The following is a 23,354-nucleotide window of genomic DNA, read 5'->3' as shown; positions in this document are numbered from 1 at the left end:
CAGTCATTGTCCCGGGAGATGAGTGGGAAAGGTTTGGGACACGACTGGTTCTCTCCTCCCTCCGTGCTGTTTGCCTTCTGCTCCCTACACTGTGCTGGCTTTATCTGATCGGGAACACAGTGTTTTCATGTCGGGGCGGGCGGAGAGAGGGAGAAAGAACAGTGCCAAGTTAGAAGAAGAAGGAACAGTGAAGAGAAGGCAACAGACCTATGATGTGACATGGAGTCACCAGTGATCCTCCAGATGGGCATCACCCCCTGGAACGGACAGGCTGTCGCCGGCCTGGAGATGCTGCTTGTCCCTGGAGAACATGTCCCTGTGGCCGGGTAGGTGGGCTGGGGGGACCACACCAATGGGAACGATCATGCCTGCTTTGACCACGACGAAAGAAGCAACCACGGAGGAAGCATTGTTGAGGACAAAAGTAACAACCACAAGACTTAATAAAGCTCTGTCCCGGCCAATACCCCGTCCTTTCCAGATGTACTGCAGCCCAGTGGCAACTCTCAGTTTCTTGGAACATTTTATGCAGCTCCTGGAGGGGCTGCATTTACACTAAGGCTTTAAGAGGCTCTGTGGGGGTTGGAGAAATGAGCAGTGGTGGGCTGGAGAGCTCTCAGGGGCCTGGTTCGATTGGGCGGAGCTGGTTTTAGGAAACTTCCCGGCTGAATGGGCTCATCCTGGGCCTGGCCCAACAGGTAATGCTATGTGCCTTAGGCTCGCAGTTTGTGGGGGAGGTGCTTGCACCCATATCGTTCAGTGACAGCTTTATTTCCTTTCTCTTTTTGAAAACAGGGCTGTGTGGAATTGCCCTTGGTTACTAGAGGGAGGGGGAACAGGGCCAACTGCCTTCTCCAAGCCCAGGAGTGGGATGTAGAATAGAGTGCTCTGGTTTACGCCAGACAGTCCACATAGTCACTAGAACTATCTTCCCTCAGCCCATCTCTGTCTGGGTCTCCGGCATGGTGGGAGAGCCCTGTGTGCCTACCTCGGCCCCCCATTCCAGATTTCTCCCACGTTGTGTTCTAGAAAGCCTCTGTTGGCATTCTTATTTGGAGAACGCTCCCCCCTTGGCAGCCACAGCCAACAGCTAAAGGAAAGGGTGAGAGGCCATCAGTGAGGCCCGCTGGTTGACCTCTGTTCAGCCTGTACCCATGGCAGGGCAGCGTCCTGGAGGAGCCTCCTGTTGGGAAGCAGCCACATTCCCCAGGTCCTGCCCTACTGTGAGGGCGTCTGTCCCCCTGGGGATCATGTCACAGTTCCTCAGGGAATGTTCCAGAGCCTCAGAAACTCTCTTTGGGAGGACACAGATGGTATATGTCTCTTTCTCAGTCCAGCTACCTACTAGGCGTATGACTGTAAGCGAGTTGTTTAACCTCTTGGACTGTGGGTTTCCTCTGCTGTATACTGGGGAGAATGATCACCATCCTACAGACCTTGCAGGGCTGCTCAGAGACCCAAAGGAGATGATGGATGTGAAAGTACTTTGTGAGCTACAAAGTACGGGCTACACCTGCATGATGGATTTTGTTGTTCACAGAGGAAGGGGGAGGTCCCGGGTCAGTGCACTTCTGTCTGGAGAGAGGAGGGGCTTGCATTCTTGTGTTAACTGCGGGCTGGAGTCTTGTCCATGTAAGGTAATAACAAAATAATCCGAACAGATTCTGAGAGGTGGCTTGCAGGCAGTGTGTCCGCTCCGTCCCGCTGCTGTGCTTTCAGAAGGAGCCGAGAGGCAGTGGTGGTGGTGCTGGTCGGGGAGCAGGGGGCTGGGGAGACTGTGGCTGTGCTCACTTTCTCCTCTCCCTCTTAGCTCTTACCTCCTCTCCCCAGCCTGTTCCTCAGTCTGAGTTCTCTCTGCATCTGTGACCTGTCTCCTCTTGGAGGCCTAAGCTCTCAGGAAGGGCAGATGCTGAGGGAGGACTGCTCCCACCAGCTCCGCAGGGGAGACCAAGAAGCCTGGGAAGCGAGCATTTCTATTAGCGCAGCGGGAAGGCATTGCTGGTGTGGGCCAGGCTGGAACAGAAGCTGTGACGGCTGTGCACGTGGCTGCTGGCTAGTTTTTAAGCTTGGAGAACAAAGTTGTCCCAAACCTGGAGTCCCCTTGGGTTTTACTTCTGTGAGCAGGATTCTCAGCCACCAGGGGCACCGCCTCACGGTGTAGGTGGCCAGTCTGCTGTAAAGTCCGCTCCGGGCAGAGCAAGCAGGGCGGCCCTGTCATCTTTCTATGGGCCTTAGGCAGTGCCCAGGGACTGAGGCACCACAGTGCATCCTCTCTTGGCCATTAGGATGAAATCGTGCGGGGTGTCTGGCCTCACTTGTCTGTTCGTTGGTTCAGTTGGTAAACACTCGAGCACTTGCAAGGTTCAAGCCCTATATGAAGTACGTTGGGGAATACAGGGATGGTTACAAAGCAGTTCCCATCTTCATGGATTTTGTGATCGAATGAAGGAGCAGAGTCTTCTATAAGGAGAAAGTGAGATGGGATATAAAGGGGAAGACCGGGGACGGCAGCCCGATTTGTAGCATTTGGCATAGACATTGGGAAAATCAGAGGAAGCCATGCTTTGGCAGGAAGAGCAGGAGCAAGGGCAGGGAGACGGGAAACCATGAGATGTAAGGGCACGTGGGGGATGGAGATGGGTGAGAAGGAGCAGGGGTGGCAGGTAAGGGGTGAGGCGGGGGGGACAGACACTTAGGCTCTCCGCTGAGTGCTCTGCCAGAAATGGCACATCCTTCCTTTCCTGGGAACTTCACGATAGCTCTGCAGGGCAAATGCTCTTCTCTCCGGGTCACAAGGACAAAGCTGGGGCTTAGGGAGTTGAAGAAACGTGGCGGAGGCCGGGCAACCATTAAGCGCTGGCAGGATTTGAACCCATGACTGTTGACTCCAGAGCCCGTGCTATCTCCACTTCCTAACAGAGGGTTCATGAACGGACAGAGGGAGGAGGGGATTGTGGCCTTTGTTGTGCCCGTGTGGGCCTCATATTCTGGGGCGGGAGTGTCTGTGGTCCCCTCCCTCCCCAGTCCTGTTAGTGGGGCCAGGATGGCGGGACATTCCGGGGTGCAGGTCAAGACACGGCCTAGAGAGCGGCTTTTCACTTGCAAGACCCCCTGCCCCCTGGCCTCCCGGCGCTGACGGTGCTGGCTGGGGCCTGCGCCTCCGACCTCCCCCGGGCCCCTGCGGCTGGGCCTGCACGAGGCGGCGGTGCTCTGCTCTTGCTCCTTTGTTGCTGCGAAACGGCTCGGCAGCTCTGTGTGGGAGGACGTGGCTGGCTCCGCAGGCAGGCGTGTGCTCAGCGCAGGCTGCCGCCCGCCAGCGCCAAGGAGTCCGGCCCCCTCGACTCGGAGGTGCTGGGATGAGGCTCTGCTGAGGCACCGGCCCTGAAGGATGAGTTCAGGGTGGGATGACGGACCGCTTCTGGGACCAGTGGTATCTCTGGTATCTCCGCTTGCTCCGGCTGCTGGATCGAGGTATTCCTGAGTGAGTGTGTGCGCGCGTGCAAGGGACGGACACGCCGAGGCAGGAACACCCGCACGGGGGGCACGGGGGGCACGGGGCGCACGGGGGGCACGGGGGGCGGCAGGAGGAGGAACGGGGACTGGAGCAAGCAGGCAGCCAGCCCGTGGCAAGTAGAGAAGGGCTGTTTTTCTTGGGACATTTGCGACCCAGCTGGGAATTGGGAGCGCAGGGCCACTCGGGGAGCATCTGTACATCAGGATCTGGTTTCTTGCTGTTTTTCCCCCCCTTTTAATGAAGCTCTGCGCTGTATTCAGAGAGGAGTTAAGCCCTGTGTTGCAGGGCTTTCCACAGAACACTCCGGGAAGCAGCGTGGCGAAGAGCAGGGTCCCTGCAGCAAGGGGCTGGGGGCAGGCAGATGTAGGCGCGGGTGGCAGCTGGGCCCCTCCGCGCTCTGTGACCCTAGGCTCATTTCTGGGACTTTCCTGAGCTTGTTTCCCCATCTGTAATATGGGCTTGGTAAGACCTAATTTGCTAGGGTTGTTGTGGAATTATTATTTAACTGATACCTGCAGAACACAGGATCTGGTGCACAGGAGGTGCTTTGCAAGTGCTCATTCCCTCTTTCCACACCCCTTAGCGTCGTGGAGCTAGATAGCACCTCTGCGGAGGACGGCTCTCCGGCTCTCTTCGTGGGGGATCTGTAGTAGAGCTGGTTCAGAATTTGCAGCTCGCAAAGAGACAGGGAAGTCAGTTTTATTCTCAGGTTAATCTGACCCTAATACATCTTACCCTCACATATTAATGTGATTTGAGTCTCCTGCTAGTGCGCTGCAAATCCACATATTCCGTCTTAAGGAAACGCCACTGCTAACTCGGGTGGGTGATTGATTTTTAAACATGTTGAGTGCTATTTTTAAAAGCTTTGGCTCCTTTAAGAGGTTTTGGCAAGAATGAGATAAACCCCTGATGGAAAAGATGGTCCTGGGGAAGCCCTGCTCTATACGCCAAGGCGCAGTGCTCTCCACTGGGAACATCCTTAGGTGTGTGTGTGTGTGGGGGGGGGTGTCAGGGCTGGGAGGTGGGGAGTGGACGCTGCATGGAGCAGGTGAACCAGGGCTCCTATGGGGAGGAACCGAAGATGGAGGAAGCCAAACCAGCACATGCAAAGAGCAGTCTCTCGCTGGCGCTGAGAAGCAGGCCAGTGGGAGCCTGATGGGAGGTGAAATGCATGTTAAGGGAGCCTGAACCCTCAGGCGGAGATCTCAGCCTGGGGGATGGGGGAGGAGGTCGCAGGTGTGCATCCCCCTTACCTGCCTGAGCTCCAGCAAGTCACTTAAACTCTGTGCTCCTTTCCTTCATTGTAAAAAAAAACAAAAAACAAAAAAGATGCTGCCAGAATGACTTCTAGTAGCACTGCCTCAGTGGGCTCCTGCAGGGGTTAAGGGAGAAACTACAAGTGAAGTACTTTATCCCAGTGTTTGGCATGAAGGAAGTGACCCTTCAGCGTCAGCTTGTATTACCAGAACGGTTAATTCTCACCCTCGTGCAAACATCCTGAGAAAGGAACAGGTGGGATGTAATAACCAGGAGCTAAGAAGAGTCTGATTAAGAATTATTAGAAGCTTAGAGACAATTTATACTTCTGTGAATTCAAACAAAATTCAAACGAACATATGCTAACGGTAAGAAGAAATTAGATGTTAGTGTATAAACTGTAATAATAATAATAATAATAATAATAATTTATTTTTACTTTTTAGAAAATGCTTGAATCCACAAACCGCAAGCTTAGATTCCAGTTCTGGCTCCATTATTTTCTAAGTGCCCTTGAATAAATGGTTTATTAATTATTAAAAATGAATGGGACCTCCGTTCGTTCATTTGAAAAAAATGGGACTATGAATACCGATACCTATATTATAGAATTTGGGGGAAATGTGTTGTATAAGTGCATGTAAAAGTGTCAAGCATTCTGAGAAATGTCAGGTTAATAAATTAACGGATTAACCCGTGTCCCTGGATAGCAAAAGTGGGTTGCCAGCAATCGCGTGTTCTTTCATGGAAGTCTTGCCATCATGTATGGCTGCAAGAGTTTATTGTCTTTCATTAAACGGTGTCTCTAGCAGTTTCTTTATTATGGGGCTTTAGACTGGCACCTCCTGACTGTGTAGGCTATCTTATTTCTAGGCTTTCGGGGGTTTGCTCATTTCTGGTTAGTGGTTATCCTAGTATTACACATGTACATGGGTGCACACCCACATCTCTATTCAAGCAGAATTTCTGGATATAGAACTCCCCTCTAGGAGCTAATGTTAGCTAACATGGTATAGACAGTGGCACGCTTTCAAGTGGCATGTTAGACTGAGCTACCTCATGGGAGGCGCTTGATAAATATTTGCTGAATGGATGGATAGATGAATGATGACCCCGTCCTTCTGGGCAGTGAACAAAGTTCTCTTAGATCTCTCTTTAGTGTATCAGAATTTAGCTCCCTTCATCTGTTTTAGGATTTCGTGTCGTTTCACCCTCATCGTTGTCATGCCTCATGGCCTCTAGAAAGCAGGGAGAGAGGATCAGAAATGAGAAGAAGTGGAAAATGATGAGTTTAGCCCAGGAAATTGAAATAATCGACAGGCTGTGTGCATCGCCTGAGTCATTCTCTTGGCTGCGACTGAGGGATAAGTGAATCTGTGATTTGACACATCTAGGAAAAGGGAGGAAACAGAACACATCACGGAGCGGAAATAAACTTTACTGAGAAGTGACGGTGTGTGCTTGGTGATTGCAGACAAACCTTTTGTCTCCCCCATCATTGTTCAGTTAAGGGCAAGGATCTTAAAAAATAAAATAAAATAAAAGGGATTGTTTTTTAGGGCCATAGTTAGCTGTGTGTAAGGATTTACACGGCAACGAACTACCAGCTTGCTCAGACACGATCATTTTGACGAGTTATTTGCTAAGAGCCTCTGCTGTTTTTACGGTGTTTCTTACTGGGCCTTTGTCACTGCTGCTGATTGTGTTCTGTGCTGACAGACAGTGACTGAGGACATGGCTCCCATGGTAGGGACCGTCCATGCAAAGAAAGGAGCTCATACGAATAAGAGACATGAGTAGTACAGAAGAAAAGGGAAGCAACATCGATTTTTTGTGGTTGTTGAGCTTTGCCGTATCCTTGGGGACCCGACGTGCGAGGCGGGGGGTTCACATTTGTTTACATGTAATCATTTTGGAGCGAAAGGGGAAGAGGGAAAAGACGGGTGGCTCCTTCTTCATAGGGCATGGGGCGGTGTTGCCCACTGTACAGGATGTCGGCCACTGTTTGTCCGTGAGATGATCTTAGGTGATTTACGGATGTTGTTGGAGGGTCTCTTGCTGGTCGTCACCTGGCACTGTCCAGCAGACAGTTGAATCTGTCCTGCCCAGAGTCTCCCTCTGCTGTGCTGTCCCCACCCCCCGCCCCGACTCCTCCCACACCTCCTTAGCCCCGCTGATCCCATCACTTCCATCACTTCCTGCTGGTCCTCACACTCTGCCCCAGGTGCCTGCCCCACCAGCCCCACCCACCTGCCCCCTTCCTCAGTCCTTCCCCCTCCCTAGGTCTCCTTTAAGGGACAACCTCATGCCTCTTGCTCTCTGTAACCCCATTCTCTGGCATTCTTCTGCTGGTCTGCAACCCATCCCCAAGCTTCTCACTCTCTTTACCCCATCCCTGCGCCCGCCTTGCCACGTATCCTGGGTCTCCTGCTTCTCCCCACCTCCTGCCCTGAGTGCTGTTCCCTCTAAGGAGCCACCACCTTGTCTTCTTTTTGCCCCTGCCTTTTATATCATCTTGCCGTTACCCTCAGTCCACTAGCTTCTTTTAAGCATAAATTTAAGTAAAATGGAGTTGATTTAAAATACCATTGAGGAAATAACTGTAGGAGGTATATGGATACAGTGAAATGGTGTCAGAAGTACATAAATGACTGATGTGTGGAAAACTTAAGGGATAGGTTGAATTTCCAATATAGGTTTTAGGCTGCTAATTTCGTCTTCATGCTTTGTCCATATTCCTGCAGCTACCATACAGTGCTTTGGATTCTAGACCAGAAACCAACTGGCTCTTACATGGGAATCACCCGGGAGCTCTCAGAACATGCAGTGTCTACTTCCTCCCTTCCTGCCACCACCTCCCAGCCAATTAAGTTAGAATCTCTGGAAAGGGGGCTGCATGTTGGCTTTTTTTTTTTTTTTCCAATGTTGGCCTTTCTGAGGGCTCTGTAGGCTTGAGGTAGAGCCAGGCTCGTTGCTGTCCTGTAATATGGATGCCAGAGAGTAAAAGCAGAAATGACTCTTCAGCAAAATAACAAAATAAATGAGAAAATCAGTCACTATGTGGGAATAATAAACACAGGAGTAAACACAGGAATGTGCTAAGGGGCAAAATTTAAAAGAACGTAACATTTTGGGCATAATTCATGCACCTTTCTTTAGAAACTTCAACTGCAACCATTTTCTATCACTACCTCAACTAAACCTTGACTTTCGTTCATATTTCTGAGAATAAACTTTACCTATGTCCAGAATGTTGTCTGGCCCCAGCTCGTTTTGGGGCTTTGGCTCTCTGTTCTGGTGGCCCAGGGCTTTGGAGATTGGGATGACAGTTTGTCATTGCAGATGTCAGGCACCTTTCATTTCTTCTTAGTATAGCTCCCAGCAGCTGGCCATTGCCCATTTTCAGCTAGAATTCGAGAAAGAAATTCCTTTTCTCCTTCGGGATAGATGGGCAGCGAGGAGAGTTACCTTCCCAAAGGCTTCACTGTTGGGCTCTACTTCTACTACTTCTACTTCTCTATCTCACCAAAGTTCCCCTCTCCCTGTGCAGCTGTTCTGTTTCGTCTCAACCTTTATATCTCCGAAATGGCCTAATCCAAGGATTGACTCGGCCGGTGCAGTGCAGGGTCAAGAGGTCTCTGGCCCTCATGGCTGTGGCTCTCAGGCTGTCCTCATCTTTGGTCTCATCCTTCCCATGCCGATAGCCCTCTTCCTGGCCCTTGGTTTCCCATCCCTGCCAGATGACCTGTCTGTGGTCTGCTTGCTGCTCAGTAATCTGCCTGGCTCTGGTCCCTGACCGGCTCCAACTTGCTGTCTCTTCTTAGTCCATCTGCTTGTGGCCAGTCCCTACTGCCATAGACCCTGGGATACCCACTTTGGTTTGGCTTATCTTGCTCTTGTTAACTGTTGCATATGTGTGCCCAGCTTGATGTGTGGCTTCTTTGTGCCAACCTTATGACTTATTCCTTCCCTCCTATGGTCTGTGGGAAGAAGAGGAGAAAAGCACACAGCATGTGTATGAAAAGTGTTGGATGGCTCTCCTGCACTGGGGATTTTCTGATTAGAAGGGTTTAGGTTTAATTGCCTTCCTATTTGAGCTGAATATTCACATAATGTGTAAAGAAGCTACTTTAACTTAGCTTTTTAAGTTGCAAACAGGCATCTCCTATAGTTATCTTTTTTTTTTTAAAGATTTGTTTATTTATGATAGACATAGAGAGAGAGAGAGAGAGAGAGAGAGAGAGAGGCAGAGACACAGGAGGAGGGAGAAGCAGGCTCCATGCAGGGAGCCCGACGTGGGACTCGATCCCTGGGACTCCAGGATTGCACCCTGGGCCAAAGGCAGGCACTAAGCCCCTGAGCCACCCAGGCATCTCCTATAGTTATCTAATTGGCTTTTGGCACAATACTACTTTTCTAAAGGGACTGAGTCTCTTGTCCAGTAAACAGTTTGAACACAGCACCGCTTGAAACACCATCCCCGACAATTCTGTTGCTTCATACCAGAAACCTCTGTATTTTGCTGTGCTTCCACTAGAAATGCTCCAGGCCTCTCCTTCCTGTGGTTAATCCACATCCTTCCCCTTCTAAACCTAGTAACTCCAATGCCCTCCAGAAAAAGCTCCTCTGGTTGGTCTGGTTCTGTTCGGAGGCAGGTGGACACTGGGGTGCAGGCCGCTATTCCATGATGCACAGTATGCTTCTGTGGATAGTAACAGGACACATCTCATGTGGTTGTTGTGAGCACTGAAGGAGTTAATATGTGTGGCTTTCCCTGGCCTGAAGAAGTGCTTGGCAGGTACATGTTGTCCTCCCAGATTTCTGCTGCTTTTAGGAGCTTAGTTCTGGTGGTGGGGGAGGGGGTCCTTTCCCCCACAGAGTGGAGCTTCTCTGAGTTTAGATCCTTGTGCCACCACCCCCTTTGTATTCTCGCCCAGACAGGGCGAGAGTTCAGGGTTGTTTCCAATAAATCACTTTAGCTAATAGAGTATCTGAACTCTCCAGAGGACAAGGAAAAGTCCTGATTATCATGGCATTGTTAAGGAGGAAAAAAAAGAACTATCGTGATTTGACAATTCTAATCTCTTATCCCATTGGTCTTCATTATGTTTCTCTGAGATAGATTGCTTTAGTTCCCATTTCACAGATAGGAAACAAGCTTATAGAGGTTAGGTACTTTGCTAAAGTCACAGAGCTGCTAAGGAAAGAGTCCAGGTCCAGGACCCCTGACTCCCATCTGGATTGATATACTAATATGGTATACGACTATAGTCTTTCTATACCTGCTGTGGTACAGGTGGGGAGACACCCGCTTTTGTCTTTCTCCAGCACACATGTTAAACTGGGGTTTCTGTCCACCTCCCCTGTCAGCATAGAGAGAAGTATAAGAGTATATCACTGAGATGTCTTGTCTGTGGTGTGAGATCACTAGACAAGATATATCTAGGCCAAGTCCTGAGGGAAGGACACTGATAGCTGTTCTGTGAGGTCCAGGTGTGGTGTTTCCATCCAGTGGGGTAGAGATTACTGTGATGTGAGAACAGTAAAGCAGCAGCACTTCTCTGGGTGTGGCATGGCTTCCCAGGGCCTGTTCTTCTCTTGTGGAATATTCAGTGATTGCTGAGAGTGAAGGGGTAATGGGGCAGCTGTGTTGCCGGATGGTCCGAAAGCTAACTGGATTCTCAATGAAAGTGTTGAATTTGCCCTTCACCTTGAAGATAGCAGTAGCTTGTTATTTAAAGAAATGGGCAAAACAGCAAATATTGTTGGTGTTATTATAGGCAGTAGTAATCATATCTGCTAAGGGTCTAGGCATAAAAGGGAGCATTTGGGGGTAGGATGTAGGCTTCCTGCCCTCAGACATCTTGCAATTCAAACTCCTGAAAGACCAAGATCTCGTAGTAAGCTCTGTGAGTCTCTTTTGGCTCCTCTATCAAACAATGAATTACTTATAAGGTGGATCCCTTCTAGCCGTAAGGTTACATGGTTCTATGTGGACAATGCTTGCAAATACCTGCAAAATAATATACCTATAATATAACTACATGGTGCCGCGAGGTATTATTTCATGTTGAATTGCTAAGGGAGTGCTATACATTCATAAGACGGGGAAAGAATTAGTCTGAATGAAAGAAGAAATGCTCACTCATTCAACAAGCATCTTCTGGGATCCCTGGGTGGCGCAGCGGTTTGGCGCCTGCCTTTGGCCCGGGGCGCGATCCTGGAGACCCGGGATCGAATCCCATGTCGGGCTCCCGGTGCATGGAGCCCGCTTCTCCCTCTGCCTATGTCTCTGCTTCTCTCTCTCTCACTGTGTGCCTATCATAAATAAATAAAATTTTAAAAAAACAAAACAAAACAAGCATCTTCTGAGGGTCTGCTATATGCTACGCCCTCTGAAGGCTCTGGGAATACAATGTTGAAGAAGATGGTATTCTTGTGTTCATGAAACTTTATAGTCTAGTGGGGGAGATGGACAATAACAAATAACAACGAATGCTACAACGGTGGGTAGGAGGAGAAGGAGAGAACAGAGTTAAGCTTCAGTGGTCCTTAGTTATGAGGCTGAGAATCAGAGACTCTCTAAGAGTTAAGTGTGGAGAGAGAGGTTGGGGCTATCTCGTGAAGATTCTTGCTTGCATATCAGGTTAAAGGCAAATAGAGGTTAGCAGCATTTAATTTAAAAATGTATTGAACAATTTCCACATGCCAGGCAGTAGAGAATATAGGTGCTGTGAATACAGTATCAGCACCAGGTGCTAGGAACATGAAGAAGTATAACATGATATAACCTAATGCTAATTCCTTCATGCAGCTGAAGTATGCCTATGTTTTTAGAGAGAACTTAGGGTAGCTGATGCATGATTTTGAGTTATGGGCCTAAAAGTCATAGTGAAATTGGTATTCGCTAGGGAAGACAGTGTAGGGGGACACGTGATTAGCATAGACTGATCTTGGAAAGTGTGGACATGGGGAGACAGACTTAGCATTCCTAACTGTAGGAGGAGAGCCAGGGTACAATAAATTCATGGGAGTAGAGAAGGGATGGTTCGGGATCCCTATCTGCAGGGAGGTGGGGCAACTGTGAGGGGTTTGGTGACAGAAGGCTTTGGTGACTACTCACAGCTTTGTTTCAGCAGCCTTGGTGAGGAGAAACCAGATTGCAGTGGGAGGAGATGGTAAAGATGAAGCAGCAGCCAGCACATATTGTTTGTTTGAGAAATATGTCAGAAAATGCAAGGTAAAAATAGAATAGTGGTTGGTTGGACGTTAGGGTCACATGATGGTTTTGTTAAGGAGGGAGGCCTGAGTGTATTTGAAGATGGGGTGGGGCCAGTGACAGAAAGAAGTTTGAAAATGATGTACAAAAATGGATTTATTAATCCATTCAATAAATATTCATTGAGCACTGACAGTGTTCCGGGCCCTGTGCTATTTGCTGGGGATACAGCATGAATAAGGCATGAAGTCTTCATGAAGTTTACATTCTAGTGAGTGAGACAGATAATACACAAGTCCAGCAACAGTTGAATTTATAGTAAGAGCCTGTGATAAGTGCTGTGAAGTGCAGCAATGACCTGGAGGAGGGTAGGAATGGGTGGAAGGAAGACTACAGATGGAAGTGGTAGACCGGAGGAGGAGAATGCTTCCTCTGTTGGAAGGAAGGTGGAAGGAGGTGCTTAGGGAGCTATTTTTAAGTAGAAAGAAATAAAAAAAAGGGGGGGGGGAAATGCAGTTCAGGTGGTCTTGATATTCTTAGCAGAAGAGCAGGCAATGTCACGGGCAGACTGGCGAGGTGGGCTGGTTTAAGGCCTTGGATAGGTTGTCACCTGCTTCATTCAAGCCCCCAACAACCCCCAGAGAGGACTGTAATGAGAAAGTACAGGGGTGAGGTGGCAGGGAGGCCAATCATCTGTATAGTGTGCCATTGAATGGCTCAGAGGGAACAGTAAATGAGTGGAGAACCATAAGCCTGCCAGTGAAATCGTGAGATCAGTCCCTCCTCCCTCCTCTTACACAAAACCCTATGCTGGGCCCTGTGGGAAACTCTTGAAGATGAGATGACACCTGTGCATAGAATGCATTAAAGACATAAATCAAGCCGTCAGCACGTACTTCCTATTAAGCATACTGTCCTTGTGAGTATTTGGATTTTTAAGGATTTGGATAGAGCAAGGGAAAAGGGCATCCCGGGTGAGAGAAAATGCAGAGCAAACACACTCTGGTGATTCAGAGGAAAGGTGTGTAATCAGAGAAGGCTGGAGCTTTATCAGATAAAAAGTGAATTTACTTGTTCAAGAGATGGTATTGGGCCAAACAAGATCAGTGGTGAGTAAGAAGAGGTTTTTGTTTCTCCTTCTCTTTACCTCCATAACTGTACCCTCAGCAAAAGAAGAGACAGAGTTGGAAGAGACCTCTCATTTAAGAGATGGGGAAACTGAGGCCAAGGAGAAGATTCCAGTTCCTGGAGCCGTGCAGTTAGTGATGGCTGAGCCTGCCCAAGAAGCCAGCACGCAGAAACTCCTAGCTGAGGCCTCTTTCTATTGTAGTCCCCTGTGATTTCAACCCAATCCCACCCCCCCCCCCAACCCTTTCACAAGCTGGGCTTCCCTGATACAGTCGTTATATGTGGAAGAATGGGCCTGCTGGAGAATTCACAGATTTGAGGGATGTCTCGATTGGATCCAGCTTCTTAAGACTCCAGGCAAAGTTTCTCAGAAGCCCTCCAAACAGGCTGTATTTCTTTCTCCATCTTCCCTTGTTATTATCATGAAAAAACGAGCTGAGTGGAGTCGGAAGTGGCACCTCCTGGCTCCCCTGGTCTGTTGCAGAATTGAGTTCTAAAGAACCCAGCCCAGGGCAAAGGCAGAGGAGTATCTTATAAACCCAGGCTAAGAGGAAGAATTGGCATGGGGCTTTTAATCTACATTCATGCCAAATGAAATCTGTTAGATGGGATAATGAGCTCCATATTTTATAGACTATTTTAAGCCTGTCTCAAAATAAAGTACAGGACTAGGGGTGGAGGAAGGACGTAAGTCTTGGAGACAAAATGCCATGGCTTACTCATCAGTGTTTTCGTTTTAATGATCCCAACCCCAGTACAAGTCCCTCAGTGACACTGTAATGGAAACCACATTTTTTTTTTCCTGCTGGAAGTTTCAAGATGAACACAGCCAAATGCTTCGAGGCATAATTAAGGTTATAAACTCTCATCCCCAGTAATACACAGACCTTTCACCCCAGGAGGCTCAGTTAGAGACAGTGTGGTTGGAAAGCAGTTGAAATTATAGAGACATTTCTTCTGCCAATCTCTAGTCCACCACAGTTTCTTTTCTGGGCCTCCCCGCCCCCACCCCCGCCCCCCGTTCCTCCTCCCTCCTCTTCCCCTTAACCACTGCCTCATCACTGGGAAGGAATAAACCAACACATAAATAAATAAGAACCTGGGTATTGACTCCTTCCCTGCCACAGGGAGAGAATCTCAGACAGATGCTGCTGTGTCTGCAGGAGGCTAGACAGGGCTGGGAGGGGCAGCGCCGGGAGCCTAGGGGGCCTGCCGGTAGATGTGGGGTACTGGAAGGGGGGAGGTGCATGTGTGTGTCATCAGCAGGAATGAGAGGAGGTGGGGAATGTTCTGCACATTACAGACTGGAAAATCCACCTCATAGGAAGGTCTTGAGGACCTAAGAGAATAAGGTGGTCCCTTCTCCTGTGTTTGGACATATGATGGGTTAAGAGCTCTCTCAGTTTTCGTCTCCTGTGCCTTGACCAGCTTTCTGAATCTGCAGAGATCAAAGTTAAGAAACTTGGCATGGCCAGCACGGTTACGTGGGCTCATTTTTTCCTCCCTCTTAACCACATCTTGAACACCTGGAATATATAAGATAGTGGGAACCCTTAGTGCATGTGTATAAACTCTCTCTCTGGCCAATTGCAGTCCAACCTCATCCACATTTGGAAGGATCTCATTAGCATAAGGAACAAGGGAAAGACTAGAATATTTCCCCTTCACCCCCAGCTGCCTTGGTCCCATACTCTGCCCCTGAGGATAATGATTCTACAATAGACCATGATGAGACCCAGCCAGACACTCTGTTTGGCTCCTTAGAGATCCCTGCTTTAATCCTCTTCTCACTAACCCCATCAGCAAAGGGCAAGTAGTCATGTCCATAATATCACCTTCAGAAAGATGTTATTAATGAGTGCATTGTCAAGTCATCTCTCTAACAAATATTAAATACCTCTCGCAGCCTTACCTTCCTCGTTTGAAGAGTTAGAGTAATATCTATTTGTGGTAGTCGTAACTATTCACGAATATTTCTAGTTTTCCACCTTATGAGCACACAGTAATATTGTACTTTCTTATATCTTTGGCCATGTGATTTGTGGCCAGTGAAATGTGAGCAGTCAGGCGTTTCACTTTCAAATGGAAGTTTTAAAAGCCGATAGAACGTTTACTTCATTTGCCCGCCGTTTCACCGACTATAGAAACTATTTTGGGGAAAAGTCTCCATCATCCTGGGACCCTGAATGACTGGGAGCACAGCCCTCTGTTCAACCATGTTGAACATGTAGTGCAAACAAGAAATAGTCATCTTTCTGTTAAGCTACTGAGATTTTGAGGTAGTTGGTATCCAGTCTACCATGCTTGTATTGACTGATATGTTCTACCCTGTAAGACTTTGTGAGGAATTACACAAAACAGAAATCTGTGTGCAGTGCATGTAGTCAACATTTATCCATTATAAATGGTGGATACTTTATTATCACTATGAATGTCATTTAGGAAGCTTTTGGCTTCAGGTAGCTGAACTGAAATTCAAAATAGCTTAAACAATAAGTAATTCACTGGCTCCTCTCTTCCTGCTTATTCTCCTGCTCTCTTAATAAGAAGTTCAAAGGTCAGCTGTTAAATCAGAGGCTCAGTATATCACCAGATTCTCTCTCATTTAGTCAGCTTGGGTTCATTAGATTTCTTATATCTACAGATTGTTGCACTTCTGGGAAAATTCTCAGCCATTATCTCTGTTCTTTCTTTTTTCTTTTTTTTGGGATACCAGTTGATTGAAATTGAAATCTCTTGAATTTGTATCCGTTTTGAAATGGATTGAAGTTGAAATTTCTCACTGTATCTCCTATATTTCTTATTCTGTATTTTTCATATTTTATCTCACCTTGGTGCATCCTAGTTTCCTCTGAATTACCTTCCAGTTTATTAATTCTCTAACTAGCTAAAGCTAATCTGCAATTAGATTTGTTCATTGATTTCTTAATTTCAAGTATTGTTTTTCTTTTTTTTTTTCAGGGCTACAATCCCTATTTAATTCTTTTTCAAATCATATTTTTCAAGTTTTCAGTTTAATAAAAAACCTTTAAAGTTTGTCTTTTGTTTTTCTGAAATCGTAAGCATACTTGCTTTATAAAAGTCTCCTAGTTGGATAATTTCAATATCTGGAGTCTTTGTGGGTCTGTTTCTGTAGTCTCCTGTTTCTGATGGTTCTTGCTCATAGTGTTTTTTTTTCCCTTGTGCTGTCTTTGGTTGTGGCTTGGTCATTATTTTTGAAAAATATTTTATGATAATAATTTGAAGCCTAGAATGGTAACTTTCTCCTACAATGATCGTTTCTCTTTTGCCAGACACCTACAGATACCAGTCCAGTTCCATCTTAATCCAATGCTTGAATGCTTGGGGATCCATGGACTCAGATTACATGAGGCTGTGTTTTTAGTTTCCATGAGAGGTGGTTTATTTCTCAGTTACCTTTACCATAAGGGTGAAGCCTTTTCTCTAGGAGGAAGCCCAGCTTAGAGTTCCTTCCTTGAGAAAGCCCAGAATTTTGATTTTTCTCCCTTTGCCCGTCATAGCTGTCAAAAGCACAGCTAGTTTTGCCACAAATTCTCCCAGATTGGTAAAAGTTCTGAGGGCAAAAGCTGCTTTGTGTTTTGGACCTACCTCTTTGGATTCTTCCTTTCTCCTGGGCTTTGATCTAGTAATTCTTTGTTATTTTCTTGGCTCTTTTTTTTTTTTTTAAAGATTTTATTTATTTATTCATGAGAGACACACAGAGAGAGGCAGAGACACAGGCAGAGGGAGAAGCAGGCTCCATGCAGGGAGCCCGATGTGGGACTCCATCCCAGGACTCCAAGATCATGCCCTGGGGCCGAAGGCAGACACTCAGCTGCTGAGCCACCCAGGCATCCCCTTTCCTTAGCTCTTTAATGCTTTTACGAAGATCGAAAAAAAAAAAAAATACTCCCACATTGTCTTTAGTGGGAGGGTTGGTTCTAATTTCCCAACCTGCCATTAAAGAATGGAGATCCTAGGACCCCAATTCTTTGCATTCTTCCATTCCTTCCAGTCCCAAGATGACTACCACAGTGCCACATGTCACATGGAGAAATGACAAAAACTGAAAAAGCCTGGTTCCCATGCATGTATTCACATACGTCTTTTTAAGAGCTTGAAAGCAAGAAAATCTATCCCAGAAGTCCCTTGGGAGACTTTTTCTCATGTCTCATGGGACATAATTTCACCACCAATCCCTAAACAAGTCACTGGAAAGGAGATACAATTTTCATGATTGGTATAACATAATTAACATTTACCCTATAGGGCTGGGAGGGTCTCTGCTTCTCTTAAGGCACATGGATGCTGATTCCTAATCAAAATCTAGGTTCTGTAAGCAAGGAAGAAAAGGGTAAATTGCTACCATGCAGGCAATAAGCTGTATCAATCATACTCTATGCTCAACTAGAGTTAAGGATTAAGACATGTAGTCATATCTCTTGCCCTAGTTGGGGACCACATGCTCTGGATAAGGCAGAAAAACATAGAGCCCAACCCTAATGGAAAGGATTCAGAAGTACTGGGGGTATGTCCCTTGAAAACATAATTTGTAACTTAAAAAAATTGAGCTGGCCTTGATCAAAATGTAATAAATTTAATGAAAAATATTCAAAAATAAAATTCTGTAGTAGAAAGAATTGGCCTTATTAGAAATCTATTCATAAGATTAAATCACACTACAAATTACTTCTATAAATGTGTATCGCATAAAAACTAATATATCTAATGGAGTCATATGGCTCCACTGGGTAAGCTGGGTCTTTGCAAGTGTTCCTGGCAGAAGAAAGATCATAGTAAGGTTGAAGAATCCTCACAGACCTTGGGAACACAGACATTACTCCCTGAGCAGGGCTGAAAGCCGTCCTTGCTCTAATATACCAGCTCTTGTTACCTAGGAGCAGGGTTGGAGGGCACAGAGGTGAGGCATGAGGGTACCAACGACAGCCTTTCCTGAGGACTGGTTTGCTCTCTGTCTTGGAAAACCAGGTGGGCCTCCACATTCTCTCTTTGCAATAAAAGGCCTGAGAGGAACATTTATCCTCTGCCCCCAACTGGACCCTCTGTAGTTTTCACCTGAAAAGAAGAGGCCCAGTTACTGAACCAATACTTTCTACAGGTTCAGGATCTATCTCCTTTTCCTCGCTTTTTCATATCCCATGTCTATGGATTACCTCATCTTAGAAGTTCTTCTCATCAGTCCATCACTTGCCACAGGTTGCTAGCTCTTGGAAGTCTTTCAAAGAAGGTACCGAAAGAAGGTATGCCAAGAAGGTTGAAAGTAAAGGGACGCCCGTGTGGCTCAGTTGATTAAGCATCTGCCTTCAGTTCAGGTCATGATCCCAGGGTGCTGGGATTGAGGCATCAGGCTCCCTGCTCCGTGGGGAACCTGCTTCTCTCCTTCCCTCTGCCCTTCCCCCGCCATGCTTGTGCATGCTCTCTGTCTCTCTCTGTCTCTCTGTCAAATAAATAAGTAAAATCTTAAAAAAAAAAAAAAAAAAAAGAAAGAAAGAAAGTATGTATGAGTACAGCTGGGTTTGGGGAGGTGGTTTCATGTGGGGTAAAATGAGTTGAAAGTACACCTACATATAGCTTCGGTTCCCTTTTATCACCTCCACACTATTTATCCTTAAACTTTATCAGTTAAAGCTATTGATTTGCATGACCAGGCTCCTTGAAAAACCAAAGAAAAACCTGAAAGTTAATAAAGTTAGCAAGTATTGAAAACAATGATAGGCTTATTTTGCTGATTGATTTGCTTTTTAGGCAGCATGCTGAATGGCTCAGTGTGATGAGGCTTTGAAATCAAAATGGCCTAGTTTAGCTCACAACTCTACCGCTCACTGCTGTGTAATGTTGGGCACCTCTCTAGGCCTCAGTTTCTCCATTTGTAAGATGCTGACAATATCAGTATTTACCTCATAGTGTTATTGTATGGATGAAGTGATGTCATGCATGTAGAAAGCCCAATAAATGTTAGCTATTAATTCTTAACCCTTATTGCCTAACATCTAACTTTTGGATAAGAAGAAGATGGTGGGTGGGGATCCCTGGGTGGCTCAACGGTTTAGCGCCTGCCTTTGGCCCAGGGCATGATCCTGGAGTCCTGGGATGGAATCCTGCACCAGGTTCCCTGCATGGAGCCTGCTTCTCCCTCTGCCTCTGTCTCTGTCTCTGTCTCTCTGTGTCTATCATGAATAAATAAATAAAATCTTAAAAAAAAAAAAAAAAAAAAAGAACAAGAAGAAGATGGTGGGATATTCAGGAGGAGATGTAAGGCCTGGAGGTGTAGGGAGACAGGTCTTAAAGGGGTGGGGGAGACAGAATGTGTCAGGAGTGCTGAGTCCTGGGGCTTTGGGAGGGAGTACCTGGGAGTTGGATGTGAGAGAAGGAACTGAAGACCAACCTCTATTTGCTTTGAAGTTTGGCCCAAGGCATTGGGGAGAAACTTCAGCCTCAGGGTGCCCTCTGTACCTTGTGAGAGGACAGAGTCATCCATCAGTAGCTCCCTTTAAGGCCCTGCCTCCTCCCCCTAGAGGCTGCCTGCCAGGCAGCTGAGCTGGGCTACCTTTGAGGGGCCAGTCACCCTGCTGCCTCCTGGCTCAGTCCGGCTGCTCAAGGTGCTTCCCGCCTTGCTGGAGTTCCTGCTCCATTAAGTAGATTAAGGGCTCCGCTGACCCAGCCCAGAATAATGGACACACTAATTGGCAGTCATTAGAGGGCTTCAGTATTGATAAATCTTCAGGCCCTGGGCAGTATCTGCTGAAATCCATTCTTATCGACCACTTCAGGAAGAAGGATCCAAGGGCCAAGGCAAATGCCTGTCTTGATGCTGAGAGAGAGGGGCTGAGGCTGCTGGTCCTCAGTGGAGCCAGAAGGATAGGGTAGGCCGTGGATGGAAGCACTGAAAGAAGAGGAAGGCAGGGGAAAGGCTTTGCTTTTTATTTATTATTTATTTTTTATTTTTTTGACAGAAGTTTTCATTTTTTATCCACTTTTTTAAACCATAACCGACGTGATTTTATTTTTAATTTTTTCTATTTTATTTAAATTCAATTAATAAACATAAAATGTATTATTGGTTTTAGAGGTAGAGGTCAGTGATTCATGAGTCTTATATAACAGCCAGTGGTCATTACATCACGCTCCCTCCTTGCTGTCCATCACCCAGGTACCCCATTCCCCATCCACCTCCCCTCCAGCAACCTTCAGTTTGTTTCCTATGATTAAGAATCTCTTATGGTTTGTCTCCCTCCCTGGTTTTGTCTTGTTTTATTTTTTCCTCTTTTCCCCTATGCTCTTCTGTTTTGTTTCTTAAATTCCACGTATGAGTGAGATCATATGATAACTGTCTTTCTCTGATTGATTTATTTTGCTTAGCACAATATCCTCTAGTTCCATCCACGTTGTTGCAGATGGCAAGATTTCATTTTTTCGATGGCTGAGGAGTATTCCACTGTGTGTGTGTGTGTATATGTGTGTGTATATATATATATATATATATATATATATATATATATATATATATATATATATATATCAGGTCTTCTTTATCCATTTGTTAGTCGATGGACATCTGGGCTCTTTCCATAGTTTGGCTATTGTGGACATTGCTGCTATGAACATTGGGGTAGAGCTTTCTTTTTATTTTTTAATTTTTTAAAAAAGATTTTATTTATTTATTAATGAGAGACACAGAGAGAGAGGCAGAGACACAGGCAGAGGGAGAAGCAGGCTACATGAAGGGAGCCCAATGCGGGACTCGATCCCAGAACCTCAGGTTCCCGCCCCGGGCCAAAGGCAGGTGTTAAATCTCTGAGCCACCCAGGGATCCCCAGAGCTTTCTTTTTAAAATAAGAAAGGTAGTAGTAGTAGTCAGCACTTGTTGAGCACCTCAAACAGAGTCTATGAGGGATGAGGCCTGAGTAGCAGACTGAGAGATTATGTCAGAGGCAAAGGAACGTAGCTTCATCTACACTGTGGCCACTGTGGCTACTGGACCTGTCCTGGCGTCTCATCAGAGTCAAGCAGATGGGCACAGGGAGATGTGAGCAGGACTCCTGGACATGATGGGATCAGAGTTTTCAGGGGCTGAGATACCACATGAGCAAGGAAATCAGGCCAATAGCAGGGTTGCCTCTGCTAAGGGGGACTTCTTGTCTGGTGAGGACTAGAAAACTCAAGTTACAGAAGAAATATCTTGACTCTGAGGGACTCCTTAAATTGGCAAATATTTATTGAATGCCTATTCTACAAAGGTACTGTTATGATAGTGAGCAAGACTGGCAGTGTTTGTCTTCATGGAAATTACAGTGAAGGGAAAGGATTATTTAGTTGGAAAGTGCCATGGAGTGGAGAGGAGAATTCCAGCTGTGGATTTGGCCTTGAAAGGCCTTGAAGGGTGGGTAGAAGCTGCGCTTGTGGAGAGCTATGGTGGAAAGGGACAGAGTGGGAGGGTTTGGTGAGTTTGGGAAATAGTCTTTCTGTGGAGGTTGTATGTGTATGCTCATTGTGAGTACGTGTGCAGGAGATTTGGGACAATTAGAAAGCTGGAAAAGTTGGCTGAGTGGGCTTTGTGTTCTATACTAGAGCTTTAGGATTTTGTTTAGCAGTTTATGGGCAGCTATTGGGAGATTTTGAGCAAGGAAAGTAACTTGATCAATCCTTTCCTGTCCCTGGCTGAGGTCACTTAGTAGCATTGGTGTTGGGCAGGGCTTCAGGCCATGATTGTTTCAATATGTTCTCTTCCTGGCTTTCTCACGGGAGCAGTCGTAATTTTATTTTTACCCACATCTCTGTTTTGGGTGTGCATCAGATTAGCAGCTCTATGCCTCCAGTTGGAAGGGAGCTTCTGTTCAAAGTGCTGTGTGGGTGGAGTCCTTCCGCCACTGTCCAAGGCCCGTTGCCCCTCTTGGGTGTTGACTTTGGCTGTAGAGGGTGTGTCCCTTGATTTAATGGTGTTTGCTTCCCCTACTTTTTTCAGCTCCTTCCCCATGCTTCTGAATGACCCACAGTTCCTGCAGGGAGGTTGAGCAAGGTGCAGCTGCTTGTTTGGGTGTTAGCCAGGGGCAGCAACTAATAAGCGAATGGTCAGTTATCTCCGGAATGTAGGTCTTTGCTTCAGCCAGATTTATGTCCATTTTATCATAAATACAGGCAGCTTCATAAATTTATATTGGTTTCCAGAAACAGACCCTGGTTCCAGGAATATTTCTCAGTGTGGAAGACAGGACTGTCAACAAAGATGGGGATGCATTTTTAAAGATAAGTTCTCTTTGCCAGGATATGGTCTATGGAGAAACAAGTTTGGTGGCCTAGAACTCTTCTGTATCCAAATGAAGGGTATGGTGCAGATTTAACGTTCCGTGACTATGATGTTTTAAAATATCCTTATGGTACTGTTAGCTCAGTTGGCCTGGACACTGTATTCATGAAGGGAAGGCTGTGGCTCAGCTCTCATCCCTCCATTAGACAGATAACTTCTCTCTGGCCACGGTTAGAGACTGCATTTCCCCTTCCGGCTGGTAGTCTCTCTGTAGCTTTTGATTAGTCATGCAAAGACCAGCAAAAATAGTATAGACAGACAACAAAAATCTAGTTATCTACTGGAAAAAGAATCCAGAGAAAATGTCCTGTTGATAACAGTTTTATCGTGAGTTTTTAGACTTGGTTATGTACTTCTATGTGCCAGGAACTGTCCTAGGTGCTTATCTCAAATGTCACAATGCTATTGTCCCTATTTTACAGCTGAGAAAACTGAGACTTAAAAAAAGTTATGTGACTTGCCCAAGTCAATAAGCGTGTGTAATGGATTTCAACCTGGGTTTTCTTATTCTAAACCTCATGTTCTTTCCACTCCTCTGTCTGGAATCTGTGATGAGAATACCTAGACCCTAGATGCCTGGAGCAAGAGTCAGATGTCAGACCATTCAGTGACATCTTGGGGTCTCCTCTGGCCGTCAAAGTATATTTGGCTATCACTGTAGGCCTCTTCTTGCCTTTTTTTTTAATAATAAATTTATTTTTTATTGGTGTTCAAGTTGCCAACATACAGAATAACACCCAGTGCTCATCCCCTCAAGTGCCCCCTCTTCTTGCTTTGAAGCAGAGTTATCTCTACCCCATTTGATGTCCAAGTTAACATCTGCTCGTTGCCAACTGGACCCCTGGAGACCCCTCTCTATCTTCCAGCCCCCAGCCCCCTGCCGAATTGGGGAAGTGACAGATGGAAGA

The 23,354-nt window shown here is 46.5% G+C and overlaps 1 protein-coding gene across 21 annotated transcripts in view; it reads left to right on the top strand.

The window, feature by feature from the left end:
- KALRN (kalirin RhoGEF kinase) overlaps positions 1-23,354 on the top strand; it is a 661,253-nt gene that overhangs the window by 62,417 nt on the left and 575,482 nt on the right. For 2 of the 21 annotated variants that reach the window (XM_041763059.1, XM_041763027.1), the window contains exon 1: positions 3,314-3,471. The exons of 16 other annotated variants lie outside the window; for them this stretch is intronic. In XM_041763059.1, the coding sequence (XP_041618993.1) occupies positions 3,405-3,471 (67 nt within the window). In that variant the 5' untranslated portion in view covers positions 3,314-3,404. Of the gene's footprint in view, positions 1-2,851; positions 3,472-23,354 lie in introns of those variants that run through there. 3 more of the 21 variants (XM_041763138.1, XM_041763156.1, XM_041763045.1) reach the window with 3 other exon arrangements.

This window comes from Vulpes lagopus, chromosome 1 (assembly GCF_018345385.1).
Source record: "Vulpes lagopus strain Blue_001 chromosome 1, ASM1834538v1, whole genome shotgun sequence".
NCBI lineage: Eukaryota > Metazoa > Chordata > Mammalia > Carnivora > Canidae > Vulpes > Vulpes lagopus.
Note: the sequence above shows the minus strand (reverse complement) of the source record. Positions and strands in the feature narration are given on the sequence as shown.